The 27,872-nt window shown below is 35.4% G+C and overlaps 3 protein-coding genes across 3 annotated transcripts in view; 2 read left to right on the top strand and 1 right to left on the bottom strand.

Annotated features, from left to right (window-relative positions):
- LOC124186637 (unconventional myosin-Ie-like) overlaps window positions 1-27,872 on the bottom strand; it is a 42,670-nt gene that overhangs the window by 12,490 nt on the left and 2,308 nt on the right. Inside the window, exons 2-10 of the mRNA XM_046578491.1 lie at window positions 24,450-24,575; window positions 15,999-16,088; window positions 15,368-15,462; window positions 15,001-15,178; window positions 14,209-14,371; window positions 13,964-14,071; window positions 13,047-13,175; window positions 12,617-12,813; window positions 12,066-12,233 (exon numbers count right to left, since the gene is read on the bottom strand). Coding sequence (XP_046434447.1) covers window positions 12,066-12,233; window positions 12,617-12,813; window positions 13,047-13,175; window positions 13,964-14,071; window positions 14,209-14,371; window positions 15,001-15,178; window positions 15,368-15,462; window positions 15,999-16,088; window positions 24,450-24,575 — 1,254 coding nt within the window. The remainder of the gene's footprint in view (window positions 1-12,065; window positions 12,234-12,616; window positions 12,814-13,046; window positions 13,176-13,963; window positions 14,072-14,208; window positions 14,372-15,000; window positions 15,179-15,367; window positions 15,463-15,998; window positions 16,089-24,449; window positions 24,576-27,872) is intronic.
- LOC124186648 lies at window positions 274-11,979 on the top strand. The gene is made up of 3 exons (XM_046578520.1): window positions 274-791; window positions 3,311-3,425; window positions 9,924-11,979. Exon 3 carries the CDS (start codon window positions 9,926-9,928, stop codon window positions 10,595-10,597), a length of 672 nt encoding a protein of 223 aa, XP_046434476.1. The 5' UTR covers window positions 274-791; window positions 3,311-3,425; window positions 9,924-9,925; the 3' UTR covers window positions 10,598-11,979.
- LOC124186641 (arylphorin subunit beta-like) lies at window positions 20,530-24,394 on the top strand. Its single transcript, XM_046578506.1, has 6 exons — window positions 20,530-20,771; window positions 20,909-21,239; window positions 21,664-22,103; window positions 22,712-23,028; window positions 23,242-23,588; window positions 23,740-24,394. Exons 1-6 carry the CDS (start codon window positions 20,565-20,567, stop codon window positions 24,138-24,140), a joined length of 2,043 nt encoding a protein of 680 aa, XP_046434462.1. The 5' UTR covers window positions 20,530-20,564; the 3' UTR covers window positions 24,141-24,394.

Genomic DNA, 27,872 nt, shown 5'->3' with positions numbered 1-27,872 from the left:
TCTACCGTCCAAAGAAGAAAAATAAAAAAAAAAGTCTTCCGTTCCATTTTAACAAACATCGATTAATTTTTTTTTTTATCAGACCTCCATCCGCAATATTGCTGCAAAATATTTCTCCAGACTCTGTTATAATAACCGACCGCACAGGATTAAATATCGTGGTGGCAAATCGGTGGGGGAATCGAGACGGCAGAGTTCGTGCTGTTTGGATATAAAGATCGAGGAGAAGGGGGAATTATAACCGAGACAAGAACTGCAAAGAACTAAACGTACCTGCCTCGTATATTTCAGTTTACCTGAAGGTTTTACCGAGACACGCGCCTACGTCGCGACACACTCCTCGAATATCCGAAATTAATTGCATTTTATCGCTGGATTTTTATCACCATTTAACGACGAATAAATTGGTCGATTAATCGAGTCGATATCAATATATAATTTGGAAAAATTAAAAATACCAAGTTACGTATTAATTTCGTATAATTGTAAAAAAATTTTTTTAAACATCAAATTTCACTGCGGTTCGTCTCTGAGATAATTAATTTTCAATTGATATTTCCACAAAACGATTCTCAATTTTAATCCCTGTGAGTGTGCGTGTGTACGCGGGTTTGACTTTTTATTCGTAAGGATCCATTCTCTCTCGTTTTTTGAAAACGATAAAATATTTCATGAGAATTGAATTAAAAAAATAAATAAACAAATAAATAAATAAAAACAAAGTTGTAAGACAAGAAAAACCGATGGGACCGCAAGTTATACTCGTAACTGGATAAATTCATTCATGCAGAGTGAGTTACGTTTATACGTTTATACATTTGTACGAATTGTAAAACTGCGTGCAATATCCTGCGTTGTAAAAAGTAAGAAGCAAAAAAAAAAAAAAGAAAAAGAAATATAACGAACAACGATTTATGACGGTAATAAAAAATATTCTACATACTTGCGTTCGGTGTTAACATTATTTATACGCATTATCGTATAAATTTCAATCGTCATCCAAAGTTGTCACTTTGCCAAGAAGTGATGTTCATCAATTTTCTTTGTTGTTTCTTTTTTTTTCTTTTTTTTTTTTTTGCTTTTTATACAGATCAAACTCGTTATTTCATCATCATTTAATCACTTGGAACATTTGTCACATTATATCGGTACGAAAACAGGAGGAAAAAAATATAGAAAAAAAAAAGAACCAAATTATTACGGAATTATTTGTTACTCGAAAATGACGAAGTGAAAAATTTAACACAAGAAGCCTTGACAACTTAAACGAAACAAATCGGATTTGTTCAATTGTATAAATCTAACACCGCAGTTCCTCGATTACGATGACAAAAGTTGTCAGATCCCGCATTGACTTTGTATACACGAGAAAAAAAAACTAAGACAAATATCCAAAAAGTAAAAACACTCGCAAGTATTGCACGGTGTTTATCCGCATCGAAAAAAATTTTGAGCGAAAAGAAAAAATGGGGTAATTTTAATTTTAATTTTAATTTTGTTTCAATGTATGCGTATATTTTTTTTTTTTTTCGATTCTTTGTACAAAAACGAAACGAGTGGATTGACTGAAAAAAAAGAATGAAATGTTTCGTACAGGATCGACAAGAAAATATTCTAATTAATTAGATTCGATTGTGAAAAGCGTGGTTTTCAATTTCGTCTTTGTCATTGCACATCGATAATTTTGAAAAACCTGAATGTGCGCGCAATGTCTTGCAATTTTTAATCTAAAATAGCTGTTATTGCGAAACGCCTGTAAAGAGGAAGAAAGAAAATGGAACGAACAAATGCAAAAAACAAATAAACAGGGACAGCGAATAATTACGGTGGAAAAATAAATGGCAAAGAAACGTAGAGAAGTAAAAACGAGAAAATAAGACAAACAAACTGTACCGTAACACGTAAATATAGTACAGGTACGTAAATATACGCAGACACAAAAAAAAGTTTGCACCATGAGACCGAAGTTAGTTCCAAACGTTAACGTAACGAAACATCGGGGGAAAAAATGATTATTTCTCAATGAAGTTCGAACGACTTTCAAGTAGTTGGCTTTTGCAAAATATGGGTATTTTTGTGTAACGATTTTTCCCAAACATGCACCTACAATATTTAATTTTTTACAGTAACTAGAAAAATTTAGTAAAACAGGTATCGTTAAAAAAAACTGTTTCAATATTTTTGGAATTACGAAAAACGAGGTTCGCCTAACAATTTTGCGCTATCGTCGATCCTTTTTCGGTAATTGCAACGCAAAATCAGTTTCTGAGGTTTACTCTACTTTTTTAGTTAAACAAGGCCTTAACGTCAATTTATCGTTGCACAAGCATCAAATTTTCGCAACAGTTGCAAGAAAATATAGCAACAGCGATCGTAATGAGAAAGAATAGTAACGGATACTAGACTTTTCGGTAACGGCTAGAAAACTAATTTTCATTTTCTACCTAGGACTATATTTTTCGATAGTGGTAAAAAATGAAAATAGTCAAGGACTGAGCGGTAACCGGAACCTAAAAATTTCTCTCGCATCCTCGTTTTGTTCCCTCAAAGGAGGTTTTATGGTTCATAATACACCATTATCGGTACACACATATATGCGTTTTACGAATGCATGCATGTATGAATGAATCTGTACACTATCAATAAATCACGGCTTCGGGTACACGCGTACAATGTGCGTAAATGTTGCAAAATTCCGTCACGCGTCAACCAAGGTATACATACATATATATATATATATATATGTACATATCATTGTGAACGCATATTTTACCGCATTTTTTTATGTATTTATTTTATTTTCTTTTATTTTTTTCTAGATATTATACCGAAAGATAACGGTATGAAAGAAGAAAGAAAAGTAGGGTAAAAAAGGTGTCGAACAAAAATCGATGAATTATTTATCGGGTGTCAATGGTTCGAAACACAGGATTCGTTTTTTCTTTCTTCTTCTTCTTCGCTCAATCTTCAAGCCGCAAAGTTCCGTTCGGTAAACGGAAAAATCGATCGAAAAGACACGGAAAAGTAAAAAAAAATAAATAAATAAAAAATGAACGGTCAACACGCGTCACAAAAGTCACTGTCTTTTTCGAATTCATAAATCTCTGCACGCAAATGAGTTTCAATTTCGGAGCACGAGAATTTTTCCATACATTTTTTTTTTTTTTGCCTTCTTTCCCACATTACACGTAAAAAAATTTTTGAATTATAAACATTCCGCGAGTGTAAAATGAATAATCAATAATTTGCTTGAAAAAAAAAAAACAACCACTTCCAGTTATAAATATTAATTTTATTTATCCTTATACAGGATCGCAACTGATCGCCACTGAAAGACAAACGAAATGAGGTGAAAACTTGGCAACAGATTTATCCAGCTACTTCGTTTTGGAAAGAAAAAATTTTTCCCACCATCTTGAAAACGGGTAAGTAAATTATAAAAAAAAAAAAACACAAAAAAAAATTTCCCCAAGCTCGATCTTTCTAAATACACTTTTCTGAATATGAAATGGGGTAAAAAAAAAAAAAAAATTAAAACAAACAGGGATTGTTTTAAAATTTTCAAAAAAAAAAAAATTCAATTTCAACACCCGCGATTAAAGTCCTCCTAATTTGTATCCAACAATCCGGCAACGTGAGTTAGACAGATAAATAAAATAACTGCGTTAAAAATAGCTAAATTGTTCTGTAACCAAGCTATGCGTATATATAATACACGTATGTATCAAAAACGTGTCGTAAAAATTAAACAATGAAGGGAAAAAAAAAAAAAAAAAATCAACGAATGAAATAATTGTTCCAAATTTGACACACGCGTCGCCTGAAAAATTCGCTCCGCGCCCTGGGTAAAATTACCTTAATGTACGAAGACTCGCGAAGCCCGGTTTGATGTCTCGAAAATACAGTTAAACGGTGTTCGTTGTTGCCCGTTACGCGCGGTAGCACTTTTTGTCATTTCGTCGGCTTTCTCTCCGAATTCACCCATATTATCTGTACGGGTATGCGCACACACACATATCCTTAGCATAGATAAATAACACACGGTATAAAAAAAAAAAAAACAAAACAGCAGTTCTGCATTTCCTTCAACAATTTTTTCCACATTTTTTTATCGACAAATATTACTTTATTTCATCTTTTCAATTATTTTTCTTAATATTTCCTATGTACAATTCACGTGTAAAAGAATCGCGTATAGGAAAAAATTATGAGTAACAATTGGAGAGATCAAATGAAAAAGAATTGTAAATAGTGAAAAATTGTGAAAAATAATTAAAAAGATTGGCAAATTTTATACTTTGCTCTTTAAAATACTTTTATACGAATTCAAGTTAAAATGTATGTGCATTTCCTTTAGAGAATTTTTTTTTCCACATTTTTATCGACAAACATTATTTTATTTTACATATTTATATATATGTATAGTAGTATACATATATATAAATATGTAAAATAAAATAATGTTTGTCGATAAAAATCTGGAAAAAATTCTCAAAGGAAATGTACATATAGGTACATATTTGAACTTCAATTCGTATGAAAGAATTGTAAATAGCAAAATAAAATAAATACATGTATATCTAAACGATTAAAATCATTATTCGATGTATGTTCAATTTTTGTAATTACAGAAGAATTGAAAAAAAGAAAAAAGAAAATTACAGGCGTAGGTAATTGAAGATCGAATCGAAAGGATTAAAGTTTCTCATTGATCCTGAATCCACGTGTCTTAACGATTTATTGTGTGTGGATTATACGATCGATTAATGGAGTATGCATATACGTGCTCATTTGTAACACTTTCGCCACGCGGCATTCTTAGTGCATATATGTAATACGATTATTCATCGTAGCTGCGTGTACGTTAAAAAATAAGAATACAAATTGAACATTAGAAATCTTTTCAACTGGACCTGAAAAGAAAATAAATTAAAAAAACAAACATAATATGATTTTCGGGATGAGGGGTGAGTTGTAAAAATTAATCTGACAATTTTGTAACTTTCTTAAAAATCATTTTCCGCAACAAGTATAAGAGATTCCTTTCAATCAAAATTCAACTCAATCGACTATCAAGTTTCACTTTTCAAAGGCTCATTTTGTCTCGTTTTGTTCAATTATTTCTATTTCCACAGCTACGTCGGTTCTTTTATTATTTATTCTAAATTCTCTAGCGAACATTAATCTCAGCGAGGTAGGAAAACCGCGAGTGTAAATAATAAACTGATCGATCTATGAATACAGCGTAAAAATCGCAATTAATCGGTGATAAAATTCCGTATAATCTGGAGCAAAGCAATCCGCTGAAGAACTTTAAATAAACCGTGTGAGAAATTCGATTGGACAGACGTTAAATGTCGGATGAAAAACGAGCAAATCAACGGATTAAAATGTGTAACAAATTCCACGGTGAGAAAAAGTATGTGTGTAAAAAAAAAATCAAGATCGTCGTGAACGAAAGTGCGGCACCTTATTAAAAGGAGGAAAAAATCAAATCAGATCTAGTAAAACAAAATAAAATAAAATAAAATCGGTATAAGGTAGACGGTGAGAAGTGAACGTAGAAACGAGCGGCTCGCTTCACTTTGGACTCACAATCAGTCTAGTTAGGAATTGATCTCTGATATATATATATATATATATAATGTATCATTTCCGCACCGCCGTTGAAATCGAGTGGGCTTTGACCACTCTCACTTTCTGCCGTATAAATATCGGTGTATATCAATTTTCTACGGAGGTTTTGTTCCCACCATGGGAAAATAATTTTCACGTCCTCCAAATATAGGGAATTTTTACAATTGGGTTCGTCGGTTGAGGAGGAGAATTAAAAAAGACTAAGTGCCTGTAACCAAAAATAAAAGATGAAATAAAAACGGAGAAAAACTGTTTTTTGTTTAATTTTTGTTTGTTCGTTTGTTTCAAAAAACCGTCTTTTTTAATTCTTCGCTTTTTTTTCGTGGCAAAACTTACAAGTAAAGAGATCAAACTTTGACGAAACGTCAAAGTCAAAGTCTAAAGTTCCGAAAGTGCAAAAATTTGAAAATCTGGAGCATCGAAATTCCGAATGATCAAAAATATTCAGTTCGGTGAACTTCTGGCTTAGTGAAATTTCACCAGTTGATGTTTCTTTGTTTTGGAATTTTCATGCATTTACGTTGGGAATTCTGGTCATTTCGATTTTCGGTTTTTCTGCTTTTTTTACATCCACTCGTTGGTTAAATCACGCTGCGTGAGTATATTTAAATTTTTTCAAAATTTTACTATATCAAAATTTTATTTTTCGGAATTTCGCTGCATCGGAACTTCAACTTCTCCCGTTTGAACGGTACGACGACTTGACGAAATATTCGACATAACAAATTCCTAAGGAATTCGAATATACAAGGATATAAATTGGCGAACGCTGAATAAAAAAAGGATGAAGCAAAATTATAAAATACAGAAAGATATATTGCGGAAGAGTGACTAATAAAGGAAGAGAAAACTGACGGAGAAATGAAATCGAGAAACACAAATTATATATATTGCATGCGGTTTTATTAATTCCGGATCTATAATCGAGTATATATTTAAGCTGCAGTTGATGGAAAATTTCAATTTAATCCGGAAAGTACAAGTTAATGATGATGATAATTATGATGATTATGAGGGAAAAAAAATTTATTCTCAAGCGTTGGGAATGGAAAACGATGAGCGAGGCTTCGATCGAAGAATTATTCAAAACCGCGAATAATAGACTGTCGCTTAATAGCCGTTGGTTGTAATATAACAAAAATGGAATTCAATTTCGTTATCAACTTTCACAAGGAAATCGTAATTATAGTATCATTAATATATCTATAAATAGAATAATCGGGTATAAATTACATACACGTTGATTCGATAACGATCAATCCGCGAAATTTTACCACGATACACACTGAAAGAAATTTCTAGCGCAAAATGGTTACGCGTAACTCGTTTTTCGTAAATCCAACAATATTGAAACAGTTTTTTTAACGATACTTGTTTTACTCAACTTTTTTAGTTACTGTAACAAATGAAATTTTTTTCAGTGCAGCGAAAACAACAAAAACAACAACAACAATAATAATAATAGTACAAAATAAAAATTGCATATTCAGTATTAGCCTGATGATCGTCCAATTTAGTTTTGCAAAATGTTCATCTGGTTGTGTTTTTCTTTGCGCACGTTTTTTTTTTTTTTCTTTGTACATTATCATCGATCCGTGATCTATGTTCGAATATTATAGATATTTTGATATTTTGATGTTGTGCATATTTCATGTTTACCCATAATTTCATCCTCTCCGTCACTTTTACTTAAGTTTATATCATGCCCGACTTTCACGAACTTTTTATACACGGTGCGCTAATAAAGTGTGAATACGTGCCCGGATTTGCAACGTGTAGACTTGCACTTTTCAATAGAACCTGTTTCAGGACGTGTAAAAGCTACCCGCCAATTTCCTAGCCTGAGGCCTGGACGGCTTATACCGAGTTGCGAATGCGTTGCCTTGTGTGTGCATAAAAAATATATTACCTATGTACGTACGTACGTACGTTAAACATCATACATTGAGATCACAGAGTATCGATAGAAATTGCCACGCCCGTTTCTCTCGAGATACCGCTGCCGCAATTTGTTTATTATAATCAGGTATAAATACCGAGGATAATTTCACGATATTGCTATATTTTTTGTTTAATTATCATTAATCCACTGCGGACCTCGATTACTTGATCTTCGCATAGTTTAAATTCGTAAATGTTCAAGGAAAATTTTTCCTTCAATTAATTTCCTAAAAATTCTCTAATTGTTTAGATATTATTTTTTTTTTGGCAATTTATATTATATCAGTCGCCGGAAATACGTTTCGATTGCATTTGGCATTTCATTATACATATACATTTCGAGTACGTAAAATGCAGGTCTGAAAAATAATTAATAGAGTATCAGGAATGAAAATTGTTGAATGTGTCCAATATTACGGTTGGAGGATTTTCTTTCTTTTCTTTTTTCTACAGAAAGTAAATGTTATTTGATTCGAACAAAAAAAAAAAAAAAACGATCGGACAAATAATTTCACGCATCGTTATATTAAACAAAAAACAAAAGAAAAACATTTCTCCAGATATATTTGACAAATTCAACGAATTTTTCTCTGTCTATCTAGTTTGAATTTCGTTTTTAAATCATAAAGGACATTTTTCGTTTCATTTTTTATTCAAGATATTTAAAGATCGCATCCAGATTTAACTTTGAACTGTATTCAGATTTTGTAAATTTCAATAATTACTAGACTTATTTACAGTTTTAGACTACCGAATAACGACGTCGCAATGTAACTAAAAATCCTATATCTTGATTTGCATTTTCCTGTAGTTGACAAAAAGATTTTTCATTTTTTTTTTTTTTTTATTTGCAGAGAGATTAACTCATTATTTATCGATTTCGATGATATCAAGGAGCATAAATTTTTTTTTTATTCTACAAGGGCATTGAAATTTATACATGTACGATACATATATATATATATATGTATATATATATGTATAACAAATAGAAAATGGATGTAGAAAAAAATGCGTAAGGCAGGCGGCTGTGATAACATCGATAAATTTCGTCCAAGTTAAATTTAAAATTAGATCATCGGCGGGAAAGGAGGGCGCGTTGCTCGAGGCTCCCTTTCGATTCCGTTCCTTTCATTTCCTTTGCGTCCCCTTCGTTGAACAGTTTCGTTTATAATGTTCGAGTTAGCCGCCTCTCCCCGAGGCTATTCCTACATCCTGTGTCTTGCGTTATAAGCGTTGCGCAATATGCAGGAGAAAAGAGAGAGAAAGACAGAGAAAGAGTGAGAGAGACGGAGAGAGAGAGAGAGAGAGAGAGAAGAAAAAAGGTAACGTTCCGTTTCTGCGCGAACACTGTAACTAAAGTTTGTACGTACGTAGGATTACATGCATGTAACATATACATGTATACGTATCATCGTGCGGTAACTTTCACTGCATTTAATAACACGCTGCATTAAACTTGGGTTTCTTCGCGTCTCTGTGTATGTGTAACATTTATATACCTGTACTCAGGATGCAGGATATAATCGTGCAATTTTCTATCTTAACGTATATACACGAGTGAATTCCTAACGACTGCACGTTCGGACGTCGACTAAAATTTAATGCGCACGCGCTACATTCCGACAACGGTCGTTTGCCAGGGTGACCAACCGTCATAAAAGTAACAAGGAGGCAAACTCGCTCTTTTCGAGTAGAGTGTAAGTTTGCAATTTGAAGACATATATTGCAAATACGCGAGACGGAAAGACCGTTAGCTCTTTCTTAAACACGATTCTTTGCGTAACAAGAGTATGTTTCGCGTTTTTTCACTAACAATAACCACGAAATTGAGGTTAGGGTCCCGTAATGACAGATTTGTTTTCGACAGCGCATGCGCGCATTGCAGAAACGACCACTTTTAAAGGAGTTAGAGGTCGTCTGTTCTGTACTTTTAAGGGAGTTAAAAGTGATGTTCATTGTACTCTGCGCGTGCGCATTCGCCGACTCGCTCTACCGTCACATAACGGTTGCTTTGTGTACGGAAAACACGCATGAAAACACGCGTAAAACATGCTAGCGTTTTATAAAAATTTCAACAGCCTTCGGTGGCAGTTATGCTCAGTACCGACAATTTATAAAAATTTTGAGGTTACAACGTTACATACATCGCGGGGAACTTTCGTAAAAGTCAAAATGAAGAAGGGTAAAGCTAAGATTTAGAATCGTAATAATTCTTAACGATTCTATGCTTCTAGTTTTAGTTACAATTTAAAAAACTACGTAAATTTCTCTGGGTGTTTTAAAATAATAGTACACGAAATGGATCCAGTATAAACCATATTGAAAAATTCTCTCGTTTTCAGAAATGGCGCTGAGAAGAGCATCGTTCCTGATAATATTATCGGCGGTGAAGTTGTCTCGATGCGCATTGGTGCTTCCGCGTCCTCCACACTCGCCGAATTCTATCGAGCGGAGTATCGCGGGTCGAATATTGGATGGAAAATCGTTGTACAACGATAAGTCTTCGTTCGGGAGTACGACGAGCGTAGAGAAGCCAAGCACGGACAACTTTCGGCTCTTGGAGATCGAGCTGCGTTCCGGAAGTTCATTGGAAGGCGTCGAGAAGTCACCGAGTAGCGTCAAGCTGGACGTTTTTGACCAGAAGATCTCGTCGATGCCGGGCGAAATCGGCCCCAATGAAGAAAAACTCTACTATCTCAAGCAGGCGGGCCGAAAACGGACCAGCTGGGAGCCCAGATCCTACCTGAAAGCTCTCCTCGAGGGTGAGAAACGCTACGCCATCACCAAGAGCCTCTTTCACCCCCGGAAGAAGTACGGGAGGATCGTCGACGCCGTGGGAAACGGCCAACTCGAGGCCTCCACCACGGAGAATTCACTCCCCACGTCCAGTGAACTTCCAAAACAGATTCCAGCACCACCTAGCAGGGTGCCAAGTCATACGGTTTTCGCCCATACAACTCCGGTAGTCAAATTCATGTACGGGAGGTCGGATATACTTCCTGGTTATAAATTTTGAGGAAGGCCTAGGGAATTTTTGAAATTTATTTTATAACTAGATAACCGGTAATAGGATTCGATTGGGGGTTGGTTCGTTGTTAGTCAAAAGTATGAAGGTCGAGGTTCATTTGCATGATATTTTTACCAGCAACGATCAACGGGAAGCGTTGCTTCTGATAAAAAAAAAATCTAGTAACGGAAGCTCGATTTACATACTTTTGAATAAAACAAACCCCAAATCGAATTGGATAATTGCTTCTCGAAATATAAATTCCTAATTTTTAGGTGCTTTTAGGCCGATTCGTTTTGATATCGGGATACATGAAATTCGAAATGGCGGATCAAGCCTCGAAGAATCGTTTCATTTTTGTAGAAATTTATTTAAAACGGTTTTTAGAACTTTAGTTTTTCGCAATATTCATGCGAGATTCGCGACCACCGACTTAAGAAGCTTCTGGAACAGATTTTATCTCCAAAATTATTCAAGGATTTGTTATCGCGTTAGATGATATGACAACACGACGTGGAATTTTCCACAAAGTGTGAAACACAAATATTGTCGAGAAGATGGGAAATAAATGGACGTAAACAAGTTGAAACTTGGTAACCTGAATACGTGAGAAGATAACGCCGGTCAATTTTAACGGCTACTGATCGAACTATGTACAAATTTACCGATTAAGCCGATTGTTTGCACTTAACGAGGAGAAAAATATTCATTTATTCAAAAAATGAACAAATGAATATTACGATTCTGTGAGAATAGGAATTCAGTGAAAAAAATTGAGTATACATATAATTGATCGTTTCTTGGAGTAGGGTTTGTGTGAAAAATATGTCAACTCGTTCCTTAATTCCTTCAACTCTTTGCCCAAGTTAATTCGTACCTTTGCCAATATTCCTTACATTACAGAAACCTACGTGAGGATGGTTACCGACCTTAAAAAACATTTGTTGAAGTTAGCTGTGATTACGATTACGTAGATTAAAAGTTCTTTTTTTTTTCCTTCTTTGCCTTATCATTACGGTAAAAAAAAGTAGAGAGGAAAGAAAAATTACCCAGACTTTATCGCCCTCCGATCAATTTCTTATCACGGTAACATAAATAATACCTGGTTAAAATAAGATTATGCACCTGCGATTTCATCGGGTAATTATACAGAATTACGTATAATAATACGCAGCGATTATATTACTATTGTGATTCGTAACTTTTCTACGTTTCTCCGTGTCGACGTGTGTAATCGTACCTTTTATTTATGTAAACATGAACATTACATGCCTGACTGTTATGCCTATATACATATATATACCTAATACCTGTTACGTACGTATGAGAAAATATTCGGTATAACTGTAATATATTAATTATTGTTCAATAAAACACGGATAAGATGGTTATTTTCACGAAAATGAAGATCGAAATGCAAGTCAAGGTATTAAAAAAAGTGAAAAAAGTTAGAAATATACTGAAACACCCGACTCACCTGCTCGGCCTTCAAGGTCAACTCGATGAATATTTGCTGAAGCTTTTCGTTGACAAAATTTATGCAGAACTGCTCGAAACCGTTCCTCTCGAATATCTCGAACCCGTAAATATCGAGAATGCCGATGTTCTGCCCATTCGTCGATGTCTCCATGGCCAAATTGACGCGCTGCAAATGAACGAACATTTTTACTGAAATGATTTCAATTCCAAGTATGATTTCTGTACACTTTCTATTCATTTAATCTCTATTTTCAACGAATACGCTCATTTTTTAACGTCATTTGCATTTTTTTTTTTTTTTTGTCTACAATTCGATTTTATTCTACTGTTTATAGTTACATTCTGAGTTTCACGAATCGCTGTTGTAACTTGTTATTTTATACACATAATTTAATTTAACTCCTATTCTACACTTCCTTGTTCAATTCTATTTTACTAAAGAGGCTTTCGTCTATAATTATTATTCAGGCATGTTTTCAAATGAACAGACTGATCGAAGCAAGAATCCTGTTGAACAATGAAACGCGATGAATAATTCACGATTCTTACCTTCACTAGATAATCGAACAATCTTGTGTAGATATCCTTAGCCAACGCATCTCTGGCGTAGAGAGCTTGTTCGACGTTCAAAGTAACGTCGACGGTTTCCGACTGGCTTCCCCACTTTGAATCAAATATTCTTGAAGTTAATTTGTGGGACAACTGCTCAGCCGATACTTGCAGCAAATGTTGAGGATATTCGAGACCTGGACGATCAAGAAAACAACAAAAATAACGCACAATTTCACGGATAAGCAGTAAATAATTATCTTATTATTAGTCATTAGTTATATATTTTCAGCAGAGATTTGTTTCAAAATATCGGTCAAATTTTTTTCCGGACAAAATATTGTAAACAAAGAGTGTAAAAACTTTTATACAAATTCAATACGGGAATGAAATTTATACAAAAAGGTAGATGAAAAATTTGCCGACTTACATTGAGGATCGGCGATTCGTGAGTAATTTCCATCTTCAACAAATCTTATGTTTCCAATGTGCAGAACTCCGGCAACCAGTTGAAATATCTGGGAAACTTCTGTATTCCGAATTCCCATAACGCTCAAGGCTGTAGTTCAGAATCAGCGAAGATCAGGAAGGTAGGTAAGATGAAAAAGTAAAAGCGTTAAATTAATGAATTTACCATTGACTATTGCGTTAAAGCCATTGGGTAGAAATATTTCCGGTAAATATAATTTTGAAGGAAGAATACATCATCGTAAAATCTACGTGAGAGAATAAAAGTTTCTTGATTTTCTTATTATTCTTTTCATTCTTTTACATATTGTACGTACCAAATTCTCAAATAAATTTGTTGCAATGATTAAAAATTTTCGATCAAATTTGTCGGTAAAAATTTCGCAAACAATCAGCGAGTAATCGCAGTGACCATAAAATGATATACAATATGCCGGGATAATCTCTTGAAACTTGAAAATCAAATGCGCATGCGCCAAATAATTAAATCTCATTGGTCGGTGAAATCTTCCCGCAGCGATATTCTCGTCTGCGATGCAGGCCGGCCAACCTACGCAAAATGTGTACGTTTGAATTTTCAAAGAGCATAAGCATTAAATTCCGACCGTTCTTTGAAGAATCAACTTTCAGACCCAGTAACAAATGCCTCAAAACCTTTCCGAGTCACTGTCTCAATTATTTAAGATTCTAACCTCGAAAATTCGTATCAACTGCATCTCCGCCAGAAGCAAAGTTGACAGCTGAAAACTCGGGATGGCCAGCCTGCACGAACAGCCGATAAAACTCGCGCATGCGCGGTTGATTTTCAAATTTCAAAAGACTGTCCCGGTATTTGGAGGATCGCGATAATCGCGTGCCGAGAATTGGCACACAACCCACCTTTTAAGGTCTCCTGAAAATCGTGGGCGTCGTTTGTCCCGTCGACTTTATGGTTGCCACCGTGACTCAGATATTCGTAATAATCGAGATCCGTGAGTCCAAAGGATGCTGTGAAGAAGAGAAGTAGAATTTGTCAAACATCATCAAACACTTTGTGCGAATGAATATCGTAAATTGATGATTCTTTTAAGCTCTGTAACCGTAAAAAACGTAGCGTTTTTACACCAAAAAAAAATTTTACTCACCTTTCATTTCTTCGTTGGCGCCAGTCGCGAGCTGATAAAAAACGTGAAAATTTCTTTCACCAGGATTATGCGACGTTACTCTTGATTTTTCCAATAAGAAATTCGATATTTTTCCACCCTCAGGCTGGCCGCCAGATCCGAACATCATTTCCACGTACTTTCCCTGTAATTTCAAATCAAACTAATTGAACAATCAGAAGAAAGATGTGATAATAAATTAAAATATCGGGAAAAATATTGAAAGAAAAACATAGTTTGAATATCGAATTTTCGAAAACTGCGTAAACTCATGAATAATAATAAAGCTTGGATCTTTTCTTCCCACTTCAATGTACAATTTTACATATTTCGTTTTTTTCTCTCTGCGGAAAAAAAAACCACTACACAAGATGAAAATAAACAACCAACTTATACAATAAAAATCTAACAATTTTCGTTTCTGCAATTGGACCATTGAAAAATTTACGTTTGTGTGATTAGATAAATTCCCCTGAACTTTAATTAGCAATGGCGGTTCTCAATTGTTGACACCGATTGAAACTAATTAGCACGACATTACTGCATTAATTCTAAGTCACGTGCAAGCATATCCTTCGAAGTTAGTTTGCAAGTTTATAAATAAGGTTGGTCGAAAGAGACAATCTAAATAGAAACAATATTCCATTTATTCAATGAAACGTGGAATTTGTGGAGAAATAAAAACCACACAAATTTAAACGATTATATAATTAATTCCATTTAATGAATTACGCCTCATATCTCTTGCAATAAATGCGTGTAAAAACAACTTACAAATCTACTGCTGTTATTGTTCCTGACTGTTTTTGCATTTCCGAAAGCTTCGAGCAAGGGATTCGACTCCAGGATAACATCCTTCACCTTTTGAACCCTCTCACCTCCTCCGCTGACCCTCGATATATACGACATTATGTATTTAGCTGCGACGGTTTTTCCAGCGCCAGATTCTCCGCTAAAAGATATAGTGAAAAAATTTCGACTTATGTATCAGAAAAAAAAAAAAAAACAAAGAAGAAAAACTAACAAAAAATAATATGTATTTATTTAATTTTTCGAGGTAAAGACAGACTTTTGGATTGATTTTTGCATTTATTATTCATTTTTATTTTCTTACCTCATATCTTATATACAATGATCATACCTTATGATGACGCACTGACTCTCATTGTCGATAAGCATATTTCTGTACATTTCATCGGCAAGCCCGTAAACGTGGGGTGGATTTTCGTAGGGAGCCTTGAAACGAGAAAAAAAAAAAAAAACCATGACATCGATGACACGATAACTGTGCATGTAAATGTACATGAACTTTTTATTATTTAAATTTAAGAAGAAGAAATAACTTCAACATGAATATTCAACAGCTGTGTGTCACTGCGTCTATTCCAAATCCCATAGAATTCTCATCATCGTTAAACAAACTTCTTACCTTCAATTAGATTAACACGTGAGAATCACTAGAAATCATTTCGAACTGATTCGTTGAGATGAAGTGCAAATTTTCCAATTCAATACTACAGAGACACGACAATGATTTTTCCCAGATACATTTCACGGTCAAACAAAGCAAGATTGTTTTTTAAAAACCATTTAAATTAAAAGGATAATATTGTTCAAAATTTCGATCAAAACTGATACCGATTTACACAATTCAAATTTGTGAATGTTTCAGTTATTTCGTCCCAGCAATATATTTTTCATTAATTTCATAATTTCGTGTTGTTTTTTTAAATTATCATTATCATTATTATTGTTATTATTTACGAACTTACGGCTCCCTGATAAATCTCGATTTCCTTTTCGCCGAAATAAGGCATCTGCTTGAAGGGATTTATGGAGACGATAACCGGGCCGATGCATGTCTACGATCGGTTCTATAGTCAAGGAATTTTTCTGGCATACATGTGCAGTGTAAAAAAAAAAAAAAAAAAAACATATAACCGGTGTACACATATATTTTTAGGTGTGGATATGTCAGAGACTGTTTCGAATTAGGACCATACGTATTTTTAGCTGGATACTCTCTTTGGCTGGAACAAATTCTGAACGTTAGTTTTTTCGAGTCATTTAAATTGGTAAAAAAAAAAAAAAAAAATCACACGATTTTTAGGACAATTAAAAGCTCGGTTGAAATATTTTTTCTTTGTGGTTCGAAAATACTAATCATCTTCAGCGTGTTGATGAAACTTCATATTTCTAATATTCAGCTCGTGCAACGATCTGCTAAATACATAATGATATGAAAAGTTTCAGATAATTTGATGTAATATTCTCGGCCAAAGAATAATCGAAAATCTATTTACTTGTGTTAAATGTGTTACTTAATTATACACGGCATGCCCCTTGTATATAAAATCGTTCCAAAACAGGGGAACGCAGATTGCCGTAACGATAAGTAACTACATCCGTTATACCTGAGACAATCTATTTTTACCGCCCACGGAAGAAAGGCTTGGCCAACGGCCCACCCCCTGAAACACTAATCTCAACACGATTAGATTGCTTTCGACTTATAGTTGTACTACATAAATATATACGTACAGGGTGTCCGAAAAAAAAAACAAGGTATCGATTTGAAACGTGAATAAAATCCCAACGTGTTGACCGTTTTTCTAAAACTTTTTTTTTTCTCTCGAAATTAGAAGAACGAATCGTTCGTTTCGCGTTTGAAAACTTGGAAAATCTTTATTCGTCGTTGATAGACTGAACCGTTCTTGAGAAACAGCTTTTGAAAAAGTCGCTGTGGGAGTGAGAAAAAAATTAATACAAAAAGAATGTTCGCCTCAATTTTGATCTTAAATTAAGATTGAAGGAAGAAATTTATTTTCGTTCAATCGAATACACAAAAAGAAAAAATCAAGTTTTCGGAAGTAGATCAACGCGGTCAAATTTCCTGCACGTTTCAAATCGATCCCGTTTCTTTTTTTTTTTATGGTTCACCCCGTATATATACATATACGAGTATGTATACCTAAGGACGGAAGGAGTAGGAGTGGAACAAAGGAAAAATAATCAACCAACAGGCAGCGAGGTGAGAAAGGGAACTTTGTTCGATTTTTTTTTTTTTTTTTTTACTATTCTGACGCCACATAATCAGGCGTGAAAACATCTGACGAAGAGAAGCCCAACCGATTTTGTCGCATGAACGAAGGAAATATTGATGATAAAATTTTTCTCTTCTCATTTTGTAATTTTTATCTTTTCGTTTTCTAATCTTATAAAAATGCGGTACGCTTAATTTACTTGTGCAGTAATTTTTCACCTTTTTCAATGAATCGCTTCAAAAAGATAATGATTGATTTTTCTTTCTAAATTGTGTTTGTGGTGAAATAATCAGGAGCTTGAAGTTCGCAACCTTTAACGTTACGAAACATTGAAACGAAAAAAAAGTACCGTTTTGGCTGCGATCATAAAATTAAGATCCTTTGTTTTGACTGGTGCAACACGATTTATATATGTTTTACTGTATTTTTAACAGTCTCCAAAGTCTCGAAATAGAAAGTGTGTTTAAAAACGTTCGCTACACGTTACAATTACAAAATTCAATCATACACGTAAACGTTTCTGCATTGTATTCAAAATAACGTACCCTATAATTGATCGACCTTGCTGAAAATGTTTTGCTAAGTAACGAACCAGTGTTGAATTCTTTAAAAATCATTCTTTGGCAATTCCGGTTACATACATAATCGTACCGGAAATTATTTCAAGTGACAATTCAATTCTTGATTAGAATGGAAATCCCTGCCGAAATCGAATCAGGTTTCCTCCGCGCAAACTCATCAATTGAATGGTTAATATTTCCGAAACGTACAGTATAAAAGGAGAAGAAATAAAAGAAAAAATTCTTTATTTTACTTTGTGAAAATAAAAGTGGGCGAGAAGAAAATAACTAAATGATACTGTACGAGTGACATGTTCGCGCAGATTGGTCGTGTCCTCGACGTTTCTGTTACGTAGTGTTACACAATTAACTGCACTTGAAACAAGCCAGCTAAATTATTTAGTCAGAATTAGTCATCACGTTCAGTAGCACGCGTTTTTATTTTACTAAACGCGATAATATAACGTAAAATAAAATAAATTCTAGTTAACTGGTCTAACTGTTTGGCGAGGGAACGTCTTCGGTCTTTCCAAGTCTAAACCTAAGCGAAATCTGCACGAAACTATTAGATAGAAGACGGCTAAATTTGTTAAACGCACCGAGTCGTTGTCCTACTTCGTGATAAGCGATGCGACTGAAACCGGATATAAATTAAGAACGACGTCGGAAACAGGTTCGTCCTTGTTTAATTATCCCTTTCATTTCACGACTTGAACAAAATTCTGAGACAAAATTTAACTATTCAGAAATAGACCCCAATCTTAGTTTTGGCAAAAAACGATGGAGGATGTGGGAGAAATTCTTGAAGCAAAAAAAGTAAAACAATACGCAATACGTTTTTTCAATCATTCTTCATTTTACCTGCACAAAAAACCCCGATTCAAACACGCCGTCTTTAAAATTGTACGTTAAAGTCGGTGACGGGGTCAACTGGACCCCGTGCCAGCCGGCTGAAGTTGAAGTAAAGATATCAAACTTTGACGAAATATCAAAGTTTCGAATCCACTCTGAAACCCGACGCTCAAAGTTACGAAATTGCAAAAATGCGAAAATTTGAAAATTTGAAACATCGAAATCCCGAATGATCCAAGATTTTCATTTTTCTGAATTTCTGGCTCGGTGAAATTTCGCCATTTTGATTTTTCGTTGCTTTGGATATTTTTTCTCTGATTTTTTACACCTAGAATCAGGCGCTATCAAAACTTTTCAAATTCGGAACTTCAACCCCACCCCAATAGGGATTAAAATTTATTTCAAACGGTACTTGAAAGGAAAAGTTTATACTGAAGAAACGAGATTCTTAGGTTGAAAATGTTCAAAGTGATGGAAAAATTATTGTCATTGAGATGAAATAGGCGTAAAATGTTTATGAAATTTATCCGTTTATCAAGAACATCAAACGCACAATTTACGTAAAAGCGCGTACCGCTTAACGTAACATTCTTGCCAAATTTAGGAATGACAGGCACCAAGCACACGTCGTAGGCGTGTATACAGTATACTTTATTAAATATTACGCAGGGTATAATTTCGACATTGAATATTACACACAAACACGGAAGTAAAGCGGAATTTATTTAACATTAATGTAACATAATTATTCTCTGATTCATTAAGCTACGTGAATCAAGAAGAAGAAGAATAGAAACTGAAGCCAAAATAAAGTCAATCATATGTTTTGCTTCTACGTGACATTTTTTTCTTCCGCATTCTCTGTAATCTCGTCACTAATCGAACGAATAAAACGAAGGCTGCATAGAGAAGAAAAGAAAACCCACGAAGCATAACTCATCAAAGTGAACTTTGTTAACAATGCGAGACAAGTTGTTTCCGGATCGGATTGAATCACCTCGTTTCTCTCCAGTTTCTAATTTCTATGCATACGTACAATTCTACATGCAATTCTGTTAAACACGCGACAAGTAGTCCGTGTCAAACATGTCACATTGTCCAGTATTCAGATCATCGCACTCCGTAGGTTTAGAAATTGCTACTTTAATTCTTTGTCGTGAAAAGAGGTGAGAGGTGACAAACAAAAATGTTGTATACTCGATTCTCGAAGCCCCATTACACATTAAATTACCACGCCAATGTAGAGGTAAGGAGGACTCTACCTCCGTGTATAAAAAGTGTTCGTAAAGTACACTTGGGGACAATGAATCTGAGACGGTTTGTTTTTTACACTCGACAGTTAAGTTGGCAACACGGAGAAACCTACAGCGCCACAGTCGGCCGAATACGAAACAAACTCAATATCAATGAACGTAACACAACCCATGACCGTCGAATCTAACCTTAGCATACGTGTCAATCCAGCAAATCATTATTCCAAGGTTAAATCCGACGGTCATGGGTTATGTTATGTTCATTGAGTTTGAGTTTGTTTCGCACTCGGCCGACTGTGGCGCTGTAGGTTTCTCGGTACTGCCAACATAACTGTCTGGTGTAGAAAACTAGCCGTCCCAGATTCATTGTCCCCAAGTGTACCTAGAGAGAAATAAAGATGGCTTTACTGCAGTTTCTCTTATTGCTTATAAGCGCCGACTGGCGACTTGTTGAACCACCACTTCATGCTTTTTGGCGGACAATTTTTCAGTTGGAAACCCATATGAGATACTCGTTACCTATACCCTCCATATTTGTATTTCACATATTATCTTTTCCATGCAGGTTACCGATAATACCGAATCGGATCACCGTCTCAGTAACCAACTCGACAATAAAAAAAAAAAAAATGTTGCGAGATCTTGCAATCCTCGCAGTATTGGCGATATCGCCAACAATCTCGTGGATCGCAAATGAAGAGTTTCTACTGGAGCAAAAAACAGTTTACGAATTGCTACGGTACATCGATCAGCCGGAGGTTAGCGGCGATGGTTCATACTACGAATTGGGAATGTCTTATGAAATTGAGAAGAACATTGAGAACTACAACGACGAGGTAGGTGTAGAGAAGAAGATGGTAACCAAACTAAAGTGTGCCACCGTAATGCGAAAAAGGCGAAATTGATCCTCCACCTAATTTCAGCACGGATTTCTGTGTATGTACTTTCTGCTTTCATGAATCGTTGGGTAAAGGAATGCGTAAGAAGCTTCCTAGCTCGTTATAAGAAAGGGATGCAGCCGCGGGGCAAAGTCTTCTCACCTTTTTACAGCGAGCTACTCGGGGAAGCAATCGACCTCTTCAGGGTTTTCTTGAATGCGAAGGACTTCGAAACGCTCAACAAGACCGCGGCTTGGGCCCGAATCCACATGAACGAGGGGATGTTCGCCTACTCTTTTAGCATCGCGATTATTCATCATAAAGCAACAAGGTTCATCCGCGTTCCGGCCTTACATGAGATCCAACCACATCTATTTTTCAGCGAAACGGTCATCAAGAGGGCGCAGGAGGTCATGTGGCGTAACGGTTAGCCAATTCAAGTTCTTTATTAAACTGACGTTATCGGAACTTAATTCCAAGGGCTGTAATAGTTTCATTTCTCACCGAATTGCAAGGTACATACTTCCATTGATGAAGATTATAAGTTTGACTTTCCCTGATTTCCAAGTGATCCCTAAACTCTGGACTTCTCACTGATTTCCAAGCGTTCCCAAGATTTTCGATAGTTGTTCAACTTCTCACTGATTTCCAAGTAATTTGCAACACTAACAGGTGGCTCGAATTCCACCGTTGTCAAGGATTTCCTCGAACGTTCGATTGATTTCAAATCACTAATTTATACGGCAACCTGATTGCAAGCAAGTTCATGAGGTCCAAATTGCATGCAGTTTCAAGTGAATTCGAATGATTACGTTTCAATCACCACGAGTCGTTTTTCGGTTTCTTTCAGACATCAGCAGCAGTCATATATCCCCCAAAGGTTACTCAGTGATTCCGGCGACTTACGGAATCCGGCGCAACGCCAAGAACTACAACTTCGACGAAGAAGAGCAGCGACTCAATTACTTCAGGAATGACGTGTCGCTGGCCGAAACGATGCACTACGCTCACCTGCTGCGACCATTCTGGTTGGGCAGTCTAGAGATCAGCGACGATGTTTTAGCTGCCTGGCCGCCTCGCGGCGAGACTTTTCTGTGGTGGCAAATGCACACTTTGGCACTTTACAACATGGAACGCCTTTCCAACAACCTCGAGGCTATAAAAGAATTCGATTGGAACTATCCGCTTCCCTATGGACATTATCCCAACGCCAGCTATCCCAATGGATGTCAGTTTCCCAGTCGCAAAAAGAGATCGCGGATTCCAAACCACCTTTTCCCACTGCTACAGGTGAGCGTGAAACAGCTACAGTTTAAAAAAATTTCCGATAGAACGAAATGATGGAATTATGTTTGAACATACGTGGTTGAAAGAAGCTTCATTCTTTTCCTCAGTTGTTATACTTGCAGCAAATTAGATGGACTAGACTATCCGTGACAATTCGTAACCAAGAAAATGAACGAGGTTGAAGTTAGTAACGTTAATGTCACCAGAGCGATAAAACAAAAATTATTGTATTACAAATATAGAATGACTTCGAAGGTGTCGAGTTACCAAAATATGAGTTACTTTTGCTTACTTTGCACAGTTTACCGCATTCCAGAGAGAATCTTAAAGCTACGTTGTTACATTGACGTTACGAACTTGAACATCGTAAGTGAACTGAGGTTCAGATTTACCGTAACTCGTTCACTGGTTCATGAATTGTAAGTAATTTATGACATTTGATTAACAGAATGAACGAACAACAGACGATCATTGTTCACTGACTCACTTCCTCAGTTCCAAGTTGTTAGAAAATCACATCCCGATGTAAATTATTGGAATGTCCAAACACCGCATGGCGACAAATAAATATACTGCCGAAACAAAAATTTCTCTTTTCATTATTTGGATAGAAAGTTCGCGACCTCGAGTCACGATTATCTTCAGCACTGGACACAGAGAGAGTAATTGATACCGACGGTGAATCGAGGGAGACGTATAAACAAGCGTATGTCGAACTTCTGGGTAATATTCTTGAGGGAAACGCAGACTCGATTAACCTGCCGTTCTACGGCACCTACTACGTATTGGCAAAACACATTCTGGGCTGTGCTCCTCGCCCCAAAACTAAGCACACACCATGTCCGAGCACTTTGGACCACTTTGCTCTCGGACACAGGGATCCGATGTACTGGTCACTGACCCAAAGAATAGTCAACATCTATCACGAGTTAGTTCTTCTTCCACTTACAGTGCAAATTAAGAAATTCTCACTCCAAACCATATCAGAGGTCTGCATTTACTCCTCACTTCGTTATCACAGATCAAATTCGACGATAGATCCATAAAGCGTTAGAAACAGAAACAAGTTGTCGTTATCACGCAATCTGAAATAAATCGTAAAGTAAATTCGCTACGTAACGTTAAATTTTCCTTTTTCCAGTTTTTCCTCGCATTTGTGTACCTACGTTTACGAAGAGCTGGTACATGAAGACGTGGTGATACAGTCAGTTGAGGTGGAACCTATTTTCACGTACTTCGAGGACGTGGATTACCTAGTCTCGACGGGTCTCAAAGTGCCGAATGGGCGAGATGAGCCGGTGGTCAAGGTTCGCCAATGCCGATTGAACCACTTGCCGTACCGCTACAACATCACGGTGAAAAGTGCGAAAGTGACATCGGTTTGGGTCCGGGTGTTCCTGGGGCCGAAGTACGACTTCAACCAAATGGAGCTGAGCATATCGGAGAACTACAAGAACTTCCTGCTCCTGAACGTGTTCACAGAAAACCGTCAGTAAAACCCGCATAAGTCAAAATTGTTGATAGTTAATTGTACGGTTCTTGCCTCCCACGGACTTTAGTGACAACCTTCGAGACCATTGTTTCTTCGCTACTCTCCTGATTTGACTACACGCTTTTTTTTCTCTTCTTCTGATTTCAGTTGAAAATGGAACGTTCACTATTCAGAGGAATAGCACGCAGGATTACACAGCGGTACCGGAGGATATGAGCGGCGATTCGTTCTACGAGAAAGTTACTCGTTCCCTGAAGGATATCAACGACACCTTTGAAATGCCGTGGTATCTTTACGCCCTGAAGCTTCGCAACTCCATTCCTAAGGGCAGGATCGATGGGCTACCACTTCGGCTATTCGTCTACATAGGTTCACCGATTGACGAATTTATCCACACTCATTTACCTTTAAGAAAATCTATCACATTTCCCCTGGACAGACCTCTGACGGTTGATCCTGCCCGTTTGCCGAACGCCTACTTCAAGGACGTAAAAATCTACCATAAGGAACGTTCGAAAATCAAGCATAAGACTCGCGAAACAAATTGAATATCACGTCAAACGGCAAAGTAATCGACGAATGTGTTTTTGTTATCGTTGCAATATATTCATCACGCTTTGTATTATTCTTTACGTTATTCGTCATCTTATACGTTCAACTGCAGCTGTTGTTACAAATGAGAAACGACGCTTGGTTGCTTATGAACTTGAAACACCCTGAAATTATTACAGAAAAAGAAATTGTTCAAATAATTTGAAATATAAGAAACTGAATGTAACAATTTGAAGATATTATTCATAAGTCTACGGCACTGAATTTATAGTTGGTTCAGACTTTGCGTTATTTTTCAAGGATACAAATATATAGTCGTCCATGTATCGTTTTTTCAGATTTTCAACGATCGAATCCTCGTTGACTTTTGGTAGTAATACCATGTCGTCCACACCCGACACCTTGACATTTTGACTCTGCCAGTGATAGACCTGAAATGAGAAAAAAATAAGGAAAATTTAATTGTTCATTTACTAAACGTTCAGTTACTAAAAGGAAATCTTGAAATTTACGGATTCCGATTGAGCTGTGTCGAAATAAAAAAAAAAAAACTCCGATACAAAACATATTTTGCACAATGAGTAGATTTAAAATCAATCGTAGTGATATTAGGATGTTAGAAATCACGCAACAACAACTATAAATTCGACTAACCGCTGAAATTTCAATTTTCATTATTTATTTAATTCTCTGTTTCTCAACAGAATATTTCAATATGTACATAAATTAAAACCGAAGGATATATACCGCTGGAACAAGTGCAGATTCATGCTCAATGAAGAAAGCCAATGAATATCATCGGGTCTCGGATAATTGATTATCATCAACCGGTAATTATTGAACGATAAACTTTAACTAAGTACATCGTAATGACGCAGCTTTCGTTATTTTCTATTTTTTTGCGATCCTGAACGATTTCTATTGATCATTAATCAAATCCATTCAACAGTTTTTTCTGTTCACTTATAATGAAAGTAGAACAGAGAAAGTACAGCATTGAACATATTTAAAAGATTTCAAAATATTTCATTATATTTTTCGCTCTTCAATCTCACATATCCGTAACACATGTCGAAATTTCATACAGAATTAAACGCGTGAAAATTTGTGTGGTAAAAGATATGATGCGAGAATTGGGGAAGGTATTATTACCACCTATTTCATGTTCATTTTTTGTATATTTAGAGAACTTTTCCAGATATTTTTCTTGCGGTTTTTTACTATTTCTGATAGTATACTAATAGGTTTTCAATACTCGGGATTAATTGTTTCGATATGATGTAAATTGTTATCGTTAGAAACAAATTGATTGAAAAAAATCGTAAAAATTTAAGGAATAATTCATTTCCGAGAATGTCACCCCTCTAGACGTATATATACATGTTTTACATAAATTGAAAATTTTTGTGATAACTGGTTAAGAATCTGAAATCAGATTTCAAAAAAATTCAAAATGGCGGATCTAATACGGCAGGAGAAAATTTCAAATTCGTTCGAATCCGGAAAAAAAAACTTTGGGGATTTTTGAAAATCAGATTTTGAAAATTCAGTATTACAAATCCAATCGGCGACACCGAAAACCCCTGCATAGATATTTTTAACCGTGTACGATGAATTTTTAAATCTTTGTCCACCATCTTGAATTTTCAAAATCTGATTTCAGATTCGTAACCGGCGACCCTAAAAACCATAGAATACTATCTTGTTATAAAAATTGACCCAGCACAATAACGTGTGACTTGAAGATTTATTATTATTATTGTTATTGTTATAATGCGTTACGACCCGGTACTTCATATGCGATATATTAAAAGCAAGAAAGGACCGGGGTGATTGCGCTGCTGCGATTGCGAGCACTCGAGGACATCAGACTCCAAGGTTCTAAGATGATTACACATTTCCGGTTGGTACTGTTCGCTAAAAGTCTCTCTCTGTTCATAAACCGAACTTCCGCCGGCGGTGCTGCAGTGAAACCACTCGACACGACGATTTTTGTGCCTTGATAAAAATTGTATGTAACAACTCACGTTCCGAGACGCGTGGTAAAATAAATATTCAAATCGATGATGTACAGCGTGTACGTGTAATTAAATGACGAATGTAATTGAATTTTCAGAATAGCAAAGCCAACGAAAAAAATCATTCGCACTGAATTCTTACAATTTCCTTGAAATATATATTACATACAACATTTATGCAAAAGTTTTTCTGCACTCCGTATATTTTGTACTAATTATTACGGCGAGAGAAGTAAGAAGAAAAAAAAAAAAAAAAAAAAAAACAAAGAATGCAAGGAATACGTTTAAGTTGGTAACGTTATCGTAACTAAACATTGGGAAAAAAATTACTATTTTTTTATTTTTACAATGATTTTGATGAAATTAAGATTGCAAAATATGAGTACGCGTTGTTTTACAGCGGTTTACTTATTTTCAAACATTTCCAAAATTGCGAAATGACATTTTCTCCTCAACATGAATCGTTTCGATAACGTTACAAACTTCGACGTGACGAAATATTTGCATTTTTTCCCTCTCGGACTGACGTTGAAATTTTCGAGTTACAGCCGCGAGTCCAATGACGGCTCTGATTTGACAAAAAAAAAATTTAAAAATTCTCAACAATGAAGAGAATTAAAACAGATTCGCGAAATCTGAATTAACCAATATGCTAGTTGTGTCTAAAAAATGTAAATTAATGATCCGAGCAAAACGGATGGCTGTACGATAAGTGATAAAAGATTAATTACATGGATACCAACAAATACTTTAATGTTACGCACGCGATGTTGCAGGTATGCTGTATGCATAATTCTCCAATTGTACACCGGCGGTGTTGTTATGATTATACATGAGGCTACCGAAGAAAGTAAAACATAACGGTACCGCCCCCGCATAAACACCGCAGACGTACTAATTTTAATCAGGTTGTTACAACAGTCCAAGAACGGTATTACAGCGGCGATATCTTACTTCAAAGTTCATCGGCAAAGAGATTTTTCGCCTTGTCTTTAAAAGTTGGGTAAATTTTTTCCTTTGAAAACTGTTGCAATTTCGAGACTTCGGAATTGAATTATTATTACTTGCTTCCTCGTTAAAGCTATCCTTATTTCGATTGTTGTGATTGTTTTTTTTTTCTTTTAATTTTATATTCTCAAAATACAACACGTTTGCAGCTGCAGTTGCAGAATACTTATTTAAACAAAATTAAAATAGCTTTGAAAGCCGTCGTTTGTATTTTTAATAGACACAAAATTGGAAACCAGAAGATTTTATGAATAAAAAATAAGATGCAAAGTAAAAGAAAAAAAAAAAAACGAAAACATAGCTCAACTTTTCGATGTAAGAAACAGAAGATAAAAAATACTATGCATCGACTTTGGGAGAACGAAAAGTGACAAAAAATTTCTATCTTACAAGAAGTGAAATACGTTTTTTTCTCATATGTATAATTTTTTTCTTTTCATCCATCGATTCACGAATCACACATGTTTGTAATGAATTTTTACATGCATGTTTTTTTTTTTCATACAAAATGTCAATCACATTGATAATAAAATAAAAATATAAAGTAAGTATATCTATTAAATTTAAAAAAAATGACAAAACAAGAGTTTCCTTTAACATAGTTTGATGATACTCTTAAATAACTCTAATTAACCGATTTATTTTCAATCTCATTTTTGACAATTTATACAGCCTTCGATGATTATTATCATAAGACTTTAA

This window comes from Neodiprion fabricii, chromosome 7, assembly GCF_021155785.1.
Source record: "Neodiprion fabricii isolate iyNeoFabr1 chromosome 7, iyNeoFabr1.1, whole genome shotgun sequence".
Taxonomy (NCBI): domain Eukaryota; kingdom Metazoa; phylum Arthropoda; class Insecta; order Hymenoptera; family Diprionidae; genus Neodiprion; species Neodiprion fabricii.
This window is presented reverse-complemented; position numbering and strand designations above follow the sequence as displayed.

Coding starts and splice junctions, on each gene's coding strand:
- LOC124186648 (XM_046578520.1), top strand. CDS start 9,926: ATGGCGCTGAGAAGAGCATCGTTCCTGATAATATTATCGGCGGTGAAG.
- LOC124186641 (XM_046578506.1), top strand. CDS start 20,565: ATGTTGCGAGATCTTGCAATCCTCGCAGTATTGGCGATATCGCCAACA. Junction 20,772..20,908: donor TTGAGAACTACAACGACGAG/GTAGGTGTAGAG, acceptor CGTTGGGTAAAG/GAATGCGTAAGAAGCTTCCT. Junction 23,029..23,241: donor ATAGTCAACATCTATCACGA/GTTAGTTCTTCT, acceptor TCCTTTTTCCAG/TTTTTCCTCGCATTTGTGTA.